This window comes from Vigna unguiculata, chromosome 11 (genome assembly GCF_037176805.1).
Source record: "Vigna unguiculata cultivar grain cowpea cultivar isolate G323 ecotype 2 chromosome 11, ASM3717680v1, whole genome shotgun sequence".
Classification (NCBI taxonomy): Eukaryota; Viridiplantae; Streptophyta; class Magnoliopsida; order Fabales; family Fabaceae; genus Vigna; species Vigna unguiculata.
Window position 1 is genome coordinate 3,092,820 of NC_140802.1, and position 13,093 is coordinate 3,105,912.

Genomic DNA, 13,093 nt, shown 5'->3' on the forward strand with positions numbered 1-13,093 from the left:
AAGATAAAGTAGTAAGAAATGCTCAAAATTTACCTGAGGCAGTGAATGGTCCTTCATCACTAGTGGTAATGAGCATTAATTATAAGTTTTGCAAACATCTCTTTCCTTCTTCACTGTCAACAGCCAATAATATCCATTACACTGCACAGACACAAAGAAGTGTAAACTGAATTTGGATACTCCTGAATTTCTTGTGCTGTTGTGTCTTCATAATATACTATACTGATTACTATTAATTTTTTTTGACATTTTAAAATATATTAAAAAAATATTTAAAATGTCTCTTTAATGTTAAAAAAAAAAACAACACCAAACAATTTGGAAAGATTCTGAACCCGCGTAAGCTTCAGTTCAAATTTCTCAGTTTCATCCACTCTCTTTCCTTTTCATACCTTGTGAGCAGAAATAGTTACCGGTGCTCTTCTTTCTGCTTTGGACCATAAATGTTCAACGTCAAGGTCAAGAATAAGTCAGTGAACAAGTAAAAGGATAACAAATCACTTTTCAGAATACACATTTTACTAAAAGAGATATTTGTGGTGACGTGTAGCAATTCCATGGAAAACAGCTCAAAGCATGTTTGTGATGACCAGAAAGTAAACGATCATTCATAAGAAAACACCTTTTTACCACTCATCATCTCATCATCACTGCTATCTCTGAACTCACTCATTCAGATCTCTCATTTCCATTCATCCACTCCATTTTCTAGGATGGCAGCTGAAATGATTACCGGTGCCCTTGTGTCCACATTCGTTCAGATGACAATTGACAATTTGGCTTCTCGTTTTGGGGACCTATTTCGTGGAGATAAAAGTAAGAAGAAGCAGATAACCAAGTTGAAGGTCAAGCTCCTGGCCCTTGATGTTGTGGCTGATGATGCAGAACAGAAACAGTTCACCAATCCACTTGTAAGAAAATGGCTTCTGGAAGCCAAAGATGTCGTGTTTGATGCAGAGGATCTCGTGGAGGAAATAAATCATGCACTCTCCAAAAGCCAAGTGGAAGCTCAATCTCATAGTACTTATACAAAGGTGTGGAATTTCCTCATATCTTGTTTTGTCAGTTCCTTTGAAAATGAATTAATTGAATCAAGGATGGAAAAACTCATTCAGAACCTAGAACATCTTGCTATCGAAAGCCATGTTTTGGGTTTGAAAAAGGCTCATGATGTTGGGGTCAGATCAGGATGGGGCACTAAATTACGATCAACATATTTGCCAAACGAAAGTGTCATCTATGGCAGATATAATGACATAAAATTTGTCTTTAACTGGCTCACATCTAAGACTCACAAGAAATTATCTATACTTTCTATTGTGGGAATGGGAGGGGTGGGTAAGACCGCTGTTGCCCAACATGTATTCAATGACCCAAGGATGGATGAGGCTAAATTTGATGTCAAAGCTTGGGTTTGTGTTTCTGATGAATTTGATGTTTTCAAGGTATCAAGAACAATTCTTGAGCATGTTACTGGATCAACCGATAAAAATAGAGATACAGAGATGGTTCACAAAAGTTTGAAAGAGAAATTGACGGGGAAGAAATATCTTCTTGTTTTGGATGATGTTTGGAACGAAAACCCATCTAAATGGGAAGAAGTGCAGAAGGCCCTTGTTTTCGGAGCCGAAGGGAGTAGGATTCTTGTGACCACACGTAGTAGGGAAGTTGCTTCTATCATGCGGTCAGAGGAACACTCCCTAAAGCAATTACGGGATTATCATAGCTGCGAGTTGTTTGCTAAACATGCATTCCGAGATGTTGATATTCAAGCAAATCCAGACTGCTGGGAGATTGGTAGGAAGATTGTTAAAAAATGTAAAGGACTACCTCTTGCTTTGAAAACAATGGGAAGTCTCTTATACAACAAATCATCTGTTTCTGAATGGGAAAGTGTGCTCCAAAGTGAGATATGGGAACTTCCGGAAGAGCATTGTGGTATTATTCCCGCTTTGGCATTGAGCTATATCCACCTTCCTTCCCATCTGAAGGTTTGCTTTGCTTACTGTGCCCTTTTCCCCAAAGATCATGAGTTTAAGAAGGAGCATTTGATGCACTTGTGGATGACTAAAAATCGCCTAAACTGTCCTCAAGAAGAAGTTTGCCAACAATACTTTAATGAACTACTATCAAGATCCTTCTTCGAACAATCAAGTAAAAAGGAAGAAGTATTTGGCATGCATGACCTTCTAAACGATTTGGCAAAATATGTTGGTCAAGGCATACATTTTAGGTGCGAGGCTGGTCAAACAGAAAACATACAAAAAGTAACTCGTCATTACTCAGTTGAATTTGGATACAATCTAGATTTTGATGGGTTTGGAACTTTATGTGATATAGAAAAGTTTCGTACATTTATGCCGACACATAGGAGCACGGATAGCACGGATAATTTCTGGAGTTGGTATATCAATATGCCAATACATGAATTGTTGTCCAAGTTTAAGTTCTTACGAATCTTATCTCTCTCTCATCTTGCTCTTCTTACAGAGTTACCCGACTCTATTTCCAATCTTGACTATCTTCGTTCCTTAGACCTCTCCTATACTTCCATTAAAATACTAACTGAAAAGACATGTTTGCTCTCCTACTTGCAAATACTGAAGTTGAACTATTGTAGAGATTTGGAGGAGTTGCCCACAAATTTGCATTTACTTACCAATTTGTGTCGCCTTGAATTTAAAGGGACTAAAGTGGGAAAGGTGCCACCGCATTTGGAAAAACTGAAGAATCTTAAAGTAGTAATGAATTTTAATGTTGGACATGGCAGAGAGTTCGGTATTCAACAGTTGGGTGAGCTCAACCTTGATGGAGGTGTATCAATTGGGGAGCTACAGAATGTTGAGAATTCGGTGGATGCATTAGAAGCAGATTTGAAGAATAAAACACACCTTGTGGAACTAGAGTTGGAATGGACAAGGAATGGGAACTCTATTGATTCAGAAAAAGTAGAGGACGTAATTGAGAAATTGGAACCTTCCAAAAACTTAAAGGTGTTGTCAATCTATGACTATGCTGGCAAACAATTTCCAAATTGGTTATTGAAAAATTCGTTGCTGAATTTGGAGTCCTTGGAGTTGTGTAGGTGTGCACCTTGCCATCGTTTACCTCCACTTGGTCTATTGCCACTTCTCAAGAACCTGAAGATTTCATCGTGTTTTGATATAGTGAGTATTGATGCTGATTTTCATGGGAACAACTTTTCTTCATTTAAATCCCTTCAAACATTGTATTTCTCCGATATGAGGCAATGGGAAAAGTGGGACTGCCAATCTGTGACAAATGCTTTTCCACGTCTACAACATCTTTCTATAAGTTATTGTCCAAAGTTGAAAGGATACCTACCAAAGCAACTTGTTCCTTTGGAAACACTAGAAATTAAATACTGCCAACAACTTGAGGCTTCTGCTCCCAAGGCTCTATGTTTAGACCTATGTAATTGTGGAAAGCTGCACTTGGACTGGACTACCATAAAAAAGCTTAAAATGGAAGAAACATCATCGTTGGAAATTGTTAGGTCTGACACTCTTAAACACTTGGAAATTGAACACTTGGAAGCATCAATAGGTGATGACACAGTCTCTCTATGGACCTTTCCACTAGATTTCTTCCCAACACTCAGGATCCTTTATCTCAGGAGGCTTGGTAATCTACAAATGATTTCACACTTTGGCGTTCATAATTATCTCCACTATCTGCATATCAGTGAGTGCCCTAAATTGGAATCATTTCCTGGAAACATTCCATTTCTCAAGAGGCTATACATAAAAGACTGTCCAACACTTGAAGCGGTTTTGCCATCATCAAATCCATTTCTCAACTCTGCTCTCTCAACTCGTTGGGGTCTATGTGGTTGCCCCAAGCTCCCAAACTTACGAGAAGAGGCTCTTTCCCAATCAATTTCAATTTTTCATGTAAGAGGTTTTCCTTTAGTCGAAGAGTTTTCCGAGGAAGAAGGGGAAGAATGGGAAAAAGGTTCTTCACATTAAAGAGGTGTTATTAGAGTGATGTTAAGAAGATTATGTTCCCAGAAATTTTTCAGGGAACTCACCACTGCTCTTCTTCCCTTCCAGGGAATGACTCCTGTTCATGCTGCTTTTGCTGTTGTTGAGAAGGTTACATCCCTATCCCTATCCATATAATGCTGCATCAATTTATAACTATGCTTAATCTTAAGGAAACAACTCTTGAATCTTGTATTGTACCAAGCTAATGAATTCATGTCACTTGAGAGATCTAGATTGTTGGTTCTTTTGCATGTATGCACGTCACTTTATTTTTCTCCCCATCTTTTCATTTTTCAGTTTCAGAGAATGCACTGTAAGACATTGGGCATGTATCAATTTCTCACGAAGAATCCAAGAAATTGCTCGCGGGTTTTGCCAACAGTTGATTCAAATGTGCCAAATCTCATGGTAAAGTTTCAAATTTTACAAATTCCACAAAATGCCCATGTTAGAGTAATAGGCAACAAATTAACTTAGCAGTGGCTAAAGTGGTTTCTCATTTCTTTTCTTTTTCTTCTGTACAGGAACAAAAGACCAAAGATGATTTGGAGGGTGCTTTTCATATGGCATTTCTATGTGGATTATTCAACAAAACCATGCTTTTTAACAAAAGAATGTTATTTAATTTGTTATTATGTTTATTTTTCAGATTTAGAACAAATGAAAGTCCAGTGAATCACTAATTTTAATTTTTACGCTTTGTCTTTTATATTTCATGAATGTTATATGCAAATTATAAATATCAAAAATCTAAAATTCTTGTTTTTTATATTTTTTTATAAATTTCAAAATTTATGTATTAAAAAATATAAAACAAACAAAACAAGAAATCTCAATTAAAATTTTTGAAGTTGTTGACATAATGAGAGTTTTGCTTGCAGTACCAAGGGATTGAAACCCCAGCCAATATTAGGGTTTGGAACCCGATCAGTAACGAGAGTTTTGTAAACTACTGGTAAGTTATGCTAATTCTGGGACTTGCTAGAAATTTCAGGTAATTTGTCAGAGATGTTGGTTTTTTCAAGAGAATCGAAAACTACGAGTAAAGCCCTTAGCGGGGTTAAAACCCTAATTTATGGATTCTAAAGTGATAAAGGTGACAAAACATTTGAGAAAAAATAATGAAGAATGTTCATGTATTCATGAGTTCGTTTGATGTTGGCAAATGTAAGGAATTCAACATTCAACACCTAGAACTACTCAATCATCATGGAAGGCTATCAATTGGGGAGGTACAAAATATTGAGAACCACTTAGATGCAAAAGCAACCAGAACAAAAAAAATCAATTTTTTGTACGAATAAAATTCATATGAATTAATCAAAATTTATATGTAATTGAATATTATCTATATATATATATATATATATATATATATATATATATATATATATATATATATATATATATATATAACTACATATAAAATTTTCTATAGATAATAAAGTCTATAAAAGAAATTACTTATAAATCATTCTGCTAAATGAATTATATACGAAATAATGCGTAAAGAATGAACCTATGTAACTTATATACGGAATAATGCGTAAGTAATGAACATATATGTGTTATTAGGTGCAAATCGTTTCGTATGTGAATCTTTATGTAGTAATGTACTTTTCAAATTAAAATTTTGTTTTATTTATTTCCAATTTTTTTTACCTATCAATTCCAATTAAATGTAAATAAACAAAATAAAATTTTACCAACATATTGTTGTTGATCGTAAAAGTTCATAGCAACAATACACTTAATTCAAATCTAGGTATAAATAACAGAATCCAAATGAAAAATAACAATATATCCAAATTCAAGTTATAAACAAAACAACTCCTAACAACTCAGTCCAAATTAAAACTCTAAGATATAATACTAGCTAAATTCTAATAAAACATATACTATAAGAAAATGCTTCATTAGTAACCAATTTTAGTGACCAAAAATTGTTAGTTACTATAATTACTAATTTATATACAAGTTTTACAAAGTAAAAAAATTATTAGTTACTAAAATAGTTACTATTATGAATAAAAAATTATAATTGGTCACTAAATTGGTTTTTAAAATTAGCTATCATACCAAAGAAAACTGGTCACTAAAAATTAGCTACCTAAGTTTTGGCTACCAAAATAACTTAGTTACTAAATTGCTCTCTAATTAATTAGTGACAAATTTAGTGACTAATTATAATTTTTTATTTATATCAGTGACTATTTTAGTAACCAATAAATTTTAATTTTGTAAATTGGTATCTAAATTGGTCAATATAGTGACTAATAACTTTTAGTCACTAAAATTGGTTATTAATAAGACATTTTCTTGTAGTGATAATTAATTAAAAGTGTTAACATAATCAATATGTGAAAAATTCTAAATGTCTAATAATTAAAGCATACTAGCCATGTCCTTGTTGGTGTTAGTCTTGGTGTGTTATTGTTGGTTTCTTTGTTGTGATTGTTCCAGAATATGAAAAGGACATGTGAAAAGTGATTTCTTATCCTTTTACTTGTTCACTGACTTATTCTTGACCTTGATGTTGAACATTTATGGTCCAAAGCAGAAAGAAGAGCACCGGTAACTATTTCTGCTCACAAGGTATGAAAAGGAAAGAGAGTGGATGAAACTGAGAAATTTGAACTGAAGCTTACGCGGGTTCAGATTCTTTCCAAATTGTTTGGTGTTGTTTTTTTGTTGAACATTAAAGAGACATTTTAAATATTTTTTTAATATATTTTAAAATGTCAAAAAAATTAATAGTAATCGGTATATTACGAAGCCACCACAGCACAAGAAATTCAGGAGTATCCAAATTCAGTTTACACGTCTTTGTGTCTGTGCAGTGTAATGCATATTATTGGCTGTTGACAGTGAAGAAGGAAAGAGATGTTTGCAAAACTTATAATTAATGCTCATTACCACTAGTGATGAAGGACCATTCACTGCCTCAGGTAAATTTTGAGCATTTCTTACTACTTTGAGATAGGTTTGTGCAGATTATTTTTATGCCATATACATTGTCCGTTGTACTTGAAAAAACAATATGTTCCTCAACCATCAAATTTATAGCATTACCTTTAGACATTTTCAACCTATATACAATTTTTCCTTTTTGTGTTTTTGATCAAATACCAGTTATCTTCAAATTTAACCTTGAAGCCATTTTTCCACAAGTTGTACAACACTAACAAATTTTGGCCAATGTTAAGCATATATAAGGCATCAAATATATAATTCAAACTTGCCAAACATTCAATAGAATGACTCATTTTCCGCTCATTAACTTGAAATTACCATTTCCAATTTTTACTTTGGAGATGATGATATATTGTTAAGCTCTTTAAAATATCATATAATTTGTGTAAAGTTATATATTAACATGTTTCACTAGACTTGCTTGTAGCAAAACATGTTATAACAAAAAGGTTATTTTTTACCACATTTGTTCCCTTTGACATTTGACCTCGACCAAAACTTAATTGTTTAACGAAAACTCACGAGACTTCTTATATATTATAAAAAAGTGTACATAATTTATTTTTTTTTCCAAATATTTATTTTTTTCAATATACTTCATAATAATAACCAAACCCGATAAACTCAAATATTTTGTAACAAACCGTTTGCGTTACAATTTTACTTTAAAAAAGGAAAATACTCAACAAAAGTGAATTACAAACACCATAAAATTATTCTCCGTGCGTCACACGGATTTAAAACTTATTTTAATCAAATTCAGTCACTTAATTACAAATTAAAATAATCAAATACAGTCCGTTAATTAAAAGGAAAAATAATCAATAATAACAAAATTATTCTCTTAAAATCCTTAGAATGAACGTTCTATATTCTTAGATATAGTGGTCAACCAACCAACCACTCTTTAGTGAACTTCACATGGTGCTTAGTAAACATGCTTAATTCTTTTATTATAAAAACAGTATATATATATATATATACCTCTCTTTTTCAATGATCATATAAATTTATAACATACAATCTTTTACAAGAATTAAAACAAAAAGAGTCAAAGATGAGTCTAGAACAATCAATACTTAATATGAAAATTCTTTGGGCAGTTTTGAATTTTTTTATAAATTGTTTTCATAAATTAAAATTATTTTATCTATAAACTGTCTTCATTCTTGTCACCACACACATTAAGAAAAAGTTGCTCTTGCCATGCACTCAGAAGAGCACTTGAAGGAATTACAAGAAAACTATTCTTCTACACAATAAATCATCCGTTTCAGAATGGGAAAATGTATTAAAAAGGAATTAGAGGATATTGGAACATTTAGAATACGATTGAAAATTGAATTTTGTTTGGATTTGTTTGAGACTTTTGTTATACTGTCTTTGTCTTTTAGACAAAATTTAATTTTTATCACCAGTTTTGACAAGTTTGGTTTTTCTTATTCATTTGGAAATAATAAATTAAGTCTTTATCAAAATTCAAATATTGTTGGTTCTAATTCTTTAATTGATAATCTATACTTACTAGATGTAATTAACTCTAATAAAGAAAATTTTCACATTAATTATAGTGATCCGAAGCGTAAAGTAAATGAGAACTCAACCATCTTATGGCATAAGCATTTACACCATATTTCTAAATAGTGAATTCAAAGGTTGTGTCCGATGAACCCTTAGACTTGTCACAGTTTGAGGTTTGCATTAAATGTATTAAGGCTAAAGCCGTTTTGGAATTAATTCAGATAGATATCTGTGGACCATTCCCTACGGCATCATGGAAGGCATCATGGAATGGGTAGCAGTATTTCATTAGCGTTCGTTTTGGAATTAATCATTTAGGGAAGTCTCAAAGGGTTTTCAGGTGGTAGACTGATCTGGGAATTTATTGTGCTCAAGTTTTTTTACTGTTTAATTTTGTTTCCAAAATTACACGAGAATTGATTTTCAGAAAAAAAAAAAAAAAAAAAAAACTCGTTTTATACCTCAAACAGAGTTTAAATATAGCGAAAAGTGAATTTACCTTCTACGTTTTTACTACTGATTCAAGTACTGCATACATCGAGTAATATGAAATGAATTTTGTTGCATTAGGAAATTGTCATTAACAAGAATATGGCATCATTGATTCAAGGAATAGGACAAAACAATTCTTAAAACTAGTTTGAGTTGAGAGTTTTAAATCATCCTTTAGAGTCTTGGTTCTCTTTGATTGAGCTAAATCTGGTGTGGATTTAATTTTATAGCTACAAGATATTCACCTGCAATGTGCAGAAGGTTATAAACTCTTTATTTTCAAGATATTAGAATTATATAAAGTGAATGATTTCAGTTTATGCCAACAGGATAAAGGTCCACTATTCTCCTAAACATCGAAAAATCAGTTGTCACCTTTTATTTTGAGATATACAAGAAAGTCAATATTTCAAATAAAAGCTGATGAACCGCTAAAACCAGAATTTCCTAGGCACTGCAGCATCCAGAGGGGAACCTATTGGAGCCATCTTAAATGATGGTTCATCAGCCAAAGCAAGGTCACTGATAGTTGAAACAAAAACAATGACTATTTCCGGAAAACAAATCACGAGATAATTCATTTGTTTTAAGTGTCTATCACCAGGAAATCTCCATATATGATAGTGCTAATTTGTAAAAAGGAACATGATTAAAGATGCAGCAAGTGTGTAATAAAAGGTTATGGAAGGCAGTGAAAAATGAGTAGTTACGGTCCCTGCTTTAAAAAGCATGGGAGCAAACTCGGTTAATGATGTAAAACTGAACCCAAGAGTTCTAAACCTTTTCCTGCACAGAATGCCAAAACCAAACACTTGTATGCAAAGATAAATTTGGTTACAATAAGCATGATTTTATCTCGAGTCCAATAAAACTCCTTTTATCTGACTATGATGTATATATACCAGGCAATAACAAATATAATTGCAACCACTTTCAAATTAAAAACCTTTCTAAGCAATTTTTTTGCAATCCTCTGCATACTTAATGTGAAATGTTAACCTTTGTCTGTTAAGCATTGCTCTGCCATGGATGATTAGTGTTGGTTTCGCCAAGACTTTTGCTAGAAGTGGTTGAACCACTCGATGATGTTTGGTTTGAATTGTCTCCACCATCATGTCCAATTGTTTCATGGGGATAATAAACAGGCTTAGGAGGCATTTCAAGACTTTCAGCTCTTTCTTCCAACATATCCACAACTCTTTTCATTGAAGGACGGTCATTTGGTTTCAATTGTATACACCAAAGAGCAATTACATACATTTTTTTCACCAAAATCTTATCCTCTTCTGAGGCATCTTCTATTTGAGTATCTTTTTCGTCTTTAATTTGATCATAGACCCAAAAGGAGAAGTATTGTTGGCTTGAATGTTCTGCACGAGGATTTGAGTTCCTTCTCCTACTTACCATTTCCATCAAAAGCATTCCAAAACTATAGACATCGGCCTTATTCGATACTCCACCGATATTATTGTAGCATAGTTCCAGAGCCATGTAAGCCAAAGTTCCTCTAGCTTTAGTTAAAGCAATAGACGTATCTTTTACACGATACAACTTTACAAGTCCGAAATCTGAAACCTTTGGAACAAAGTTATCATCTAGAAGAATATTATGAGGCTTAATATCAAAATGTAGAATTTGCACATCACACCCTTGATGAAGATAAGCAATCCCACGGGCTATGCCAAGAGATATTTCGTATGTTTTCTCATAACTTAAAGGGATACTTTCATCCTTGGAGAATATGTATTTATCCAATGAACCATTTCTCATGTATTCATAAACCAAGGCACGGTTTTCTCCTTCAGCACAATATCCAATAAGATGTACCACATTTACATGATGTATTCTTCCAATACTAGCCACTTCATTAATAAACTCTTCTCCATCAGCTTTCGATTTTTTCAACATCTTTATGGCTATTTCTGGCCCACTTTGAAGTTTTCCTCTGTACACAGATCCAAAACCTCCTTCACCCACTTTAACTTTGAAATCTCTGCTCATTTTCTTAATTTCTCTATATCCGTACCTAATAGGATTTAGATTGTTGTGTTGCAAAAACGTTTCAATGTTTTCATACATTGAGTGATGCCTACGTCGCCATGTATGGATTAATAGTGCAAGCAAAAGTGCGAATCCAAATACAAACCTGATTGCCAGATATATTGGGAAAGAGAATATAAAAGATAAATTTGTTCTCACTTCCCACCGCGAAAAGTATTGTAAGCGTGCTATTCTATAAAGTAGTCCTGTGAATAAAGTTCATGGAATGTGTAAGGAAATAAACCATGTTTGGTCCAATCAGTAAGTTTACTCAAATATGAAATCAGTTGACAAGGCATTACCCATTATGGAGAATACCGGAAAACCTGCAGAATAACGCAATATAATATCATCAAAACGAAAGAACATTCAATATTCAAAAGATACTTTGGATACATTCTAAATGAAATGCATTCAAATAACTTCTTAATTTGTAATTTGTCTGATATTTGGGGTATAGAGTTCGTGGTCCTTTCCGAAAACATCCTTTTCAAACGGATAAATCTTGGTTAATGTGGAAATAAATTTGAAGAATAACGTGAACGTATCATGGAAATCCCATTGAACATCCCTTTAAGGATTTTTGTTTAGAAAATCTTGTCAACTACTTTTGAGTTAGAGTACACAGATCGATGCAGGTTTCAAAATTTATAACTTTGATGCACAACTTGCCGGATATTAGAATGAATCGTACAGAAATTGTACAACTTACTAAAGTGTCACAATAAAGATGAACTTTAAGTAGTAATTGAAAGAACAAAGATATGGGAGAAGCTCCTACTTGCTGTATTCCTAAGAATTCCAGCTATATATCTACGAATCTGGTGTTGAATTCCTAGAACAGAAAAAGAAAGCATTAGCTCATATCGTAAATATTAAAGCTATTTGTTTGTAAAACACGTTTCATTAAAATTTCTACTTAACAAAAGAGACAGAAAAATTGCAGGTAGAAGAATTTTGTCTCACCGCACTGTTCATCTTGGTAGTAAAACTCCATAACATGGCAGTAGTTCTGATCACATCCGATTCGATGTGTAGTTTGATTGATGAAGCATCCCACACCCTTTCCACATTGATCTATACACTTAACTAGTGCCCAAGACAACCAAAACCCATTATGCAGCCACTCGTGGATATCAACATAGGAAGCAGAAACGTTGTTGCCATTGTTCCAATTTGCAAAGGTAGCAACCACTAAACGGCACCCAACCTTGATGTCCATCATTTTGAATTCACCATGGTTGGAATAAAGAACAACATAGACATGGCCTCCAGAACCACAAAGTATACCATTCACTTTCACGTATCGAGTATCATCAGTCACTGGATTAGTACAGTTTAGAAACGCTACATACGGAGGAATACTAGGAACCCCATCGCCACTCCAGAAAGTTAGTGGATCAGTGCAGAAATTTTGTGGACTAGTCACGTAAAAGTCAGGACCACCCATGTAAGTGAAATTCTTTAAAAACAAGAAATAGCGAGGAATGGAGCAAGCAGTGTCCTCCACAACACCTGCATCAGTTAATTGGATCTTGAATGTCTCGTAATCGATATTCTGCACATGGTATTTCCCTGAAAACAAGGTGAACACTGTCACATTCTTCACGCAATCTAATTCGTACCTTGGGAGGCCGCAACCAGGTGGATCGTCTTTGAGTCGGAAAGGATAAGTTATGTTGCGAATTTTTCCACACGAAGAAGGAGCACATACTGGACGATCTTGAGCACCGTGAGTTTGCTGGAATAGCACAATAACGATAGCCACACGGGCAATCACTGATTGTGAAGAGCACCAAAAGGAAGATAAGAACACCATTGTTTACCTCCTCTGGTCCTGTAACTGGAACATATCATAGTTCAATAATTCACCAAAATCAACAAATAACGTAGGAGGACCACTCGTGGAAATTTTGATGCAAAAGAATAATGTTGGTCCATGTTCAACCACTAAATAGTAACCAAGGATTGTGAACTTTCAAAGTCCTTCTCTATATATGTGCCAATTTAAGCCATCGTACACGGCAGATCCAACACTTAATGCGTGGGTTGAAAAAGCC

At 33.7% G+C, this 13,093-nt stretch overlaps 2 protein-coding genes across 3 annotated transcripts; one reads left to right on the forward strand and one right to left on the reverse strand.

Moving 5' to 3' along the window:
* Positions 1–464: 464 nt before the first annotated feature.
* LOC114168851 (putative disease resistance RPP13-like protein 1) lies at positions 465–4,678 on the forward strand. Of its 2 annotated transcripts, XM_028053817.2 has the most exons (3): positions 465–4,115; positions 4,305–4,415; positions 4,532–4,678. In XM_028053817.2, exon 1 carries the CDS (start codon positions 714–716, stop codon positions 3,987–3,989), a length of 3,276 nt encoding a protein of 1,091 aa, XP_027909618.2. In that variant the 5' UTR covers positions 465–713; the 3' UTR covers positions 3,990–4,115; positions 4,305–4,415; positions 4,532–4,678. The 2 variants fall into 2 exon arrangements, with proteins under 2 accessions (XP_027909618.2, XP_085524888.1); XM_085668762.1 differs by lacking the exon at positions 4,532–4,678 and having other exon boundaries at positions 4,305–4,416.
* Positions 4,679–9,742: 5,064 nt separating this feature from the next.
* Positions 9,743–12,867, reverse strand: LOC114169781 (LEAF RUST 10 DISEASE-RESISTANCE LOCUS RECEPTOR-LIKE PROTEIN KINASE-like 2.5). The gene is made up of 4 exons (XM_028055085.2): positions 12,000–12,867; positions 11,815–11,868; positions 11,336–11,359; positions 9,743–11,239 (listed from the first exon to the last, which is right to left on the reverse strand). The coding sequence occupies exons 1-4, from the start codon at positions 12,850–12,852 to the stop codon at positions 10,002–10,004; spliced, it is 2,169 nt and encodes a 722-aa protein (XP_027910886.2). The 5' UTR covers positions 12,853–12,867; the 3' UTR covers positions 9,743–10,001.
* Between the last annotated feature and the right edge of the window lie 226 nt (positions 12,868–13,093).

What these genes read in the sequence shown, in the direction of transcription:
- LOC114168851 (XM_028053817.2), top strand. Translation starts at nt 714, where the DNA reads ATGGCAGCTGAAATGATTACCGGTGCCCTTGTGTCCACATTCGTTCAG.
- LOC114169781 (XM_028055085.2), bottom strand. Translation starts at nt 12,852, where the DNA reads ATGGTGTTCTTATCTTCCTTTTGGTGCTCTTCACAATCAGTGATTGCC. An exon ending in CTACCAAGATGAACAGTGCG is followed by an intron (nt 11,869 to 11,999) that starts GTGAGACAAAAT and finishes TTTCTGTTCTAG; the next exon opens with GAATTCAACACCAGATTCGT. An exon ending in TCCGGTATTCTCCATAATGG is followed by an intron (nt 11,240 to 11,335) that starts GTAATGCCTTGT and finishes CTTTATTCACAG; the next exon opens with GACTACTTTATAGAATAGCA.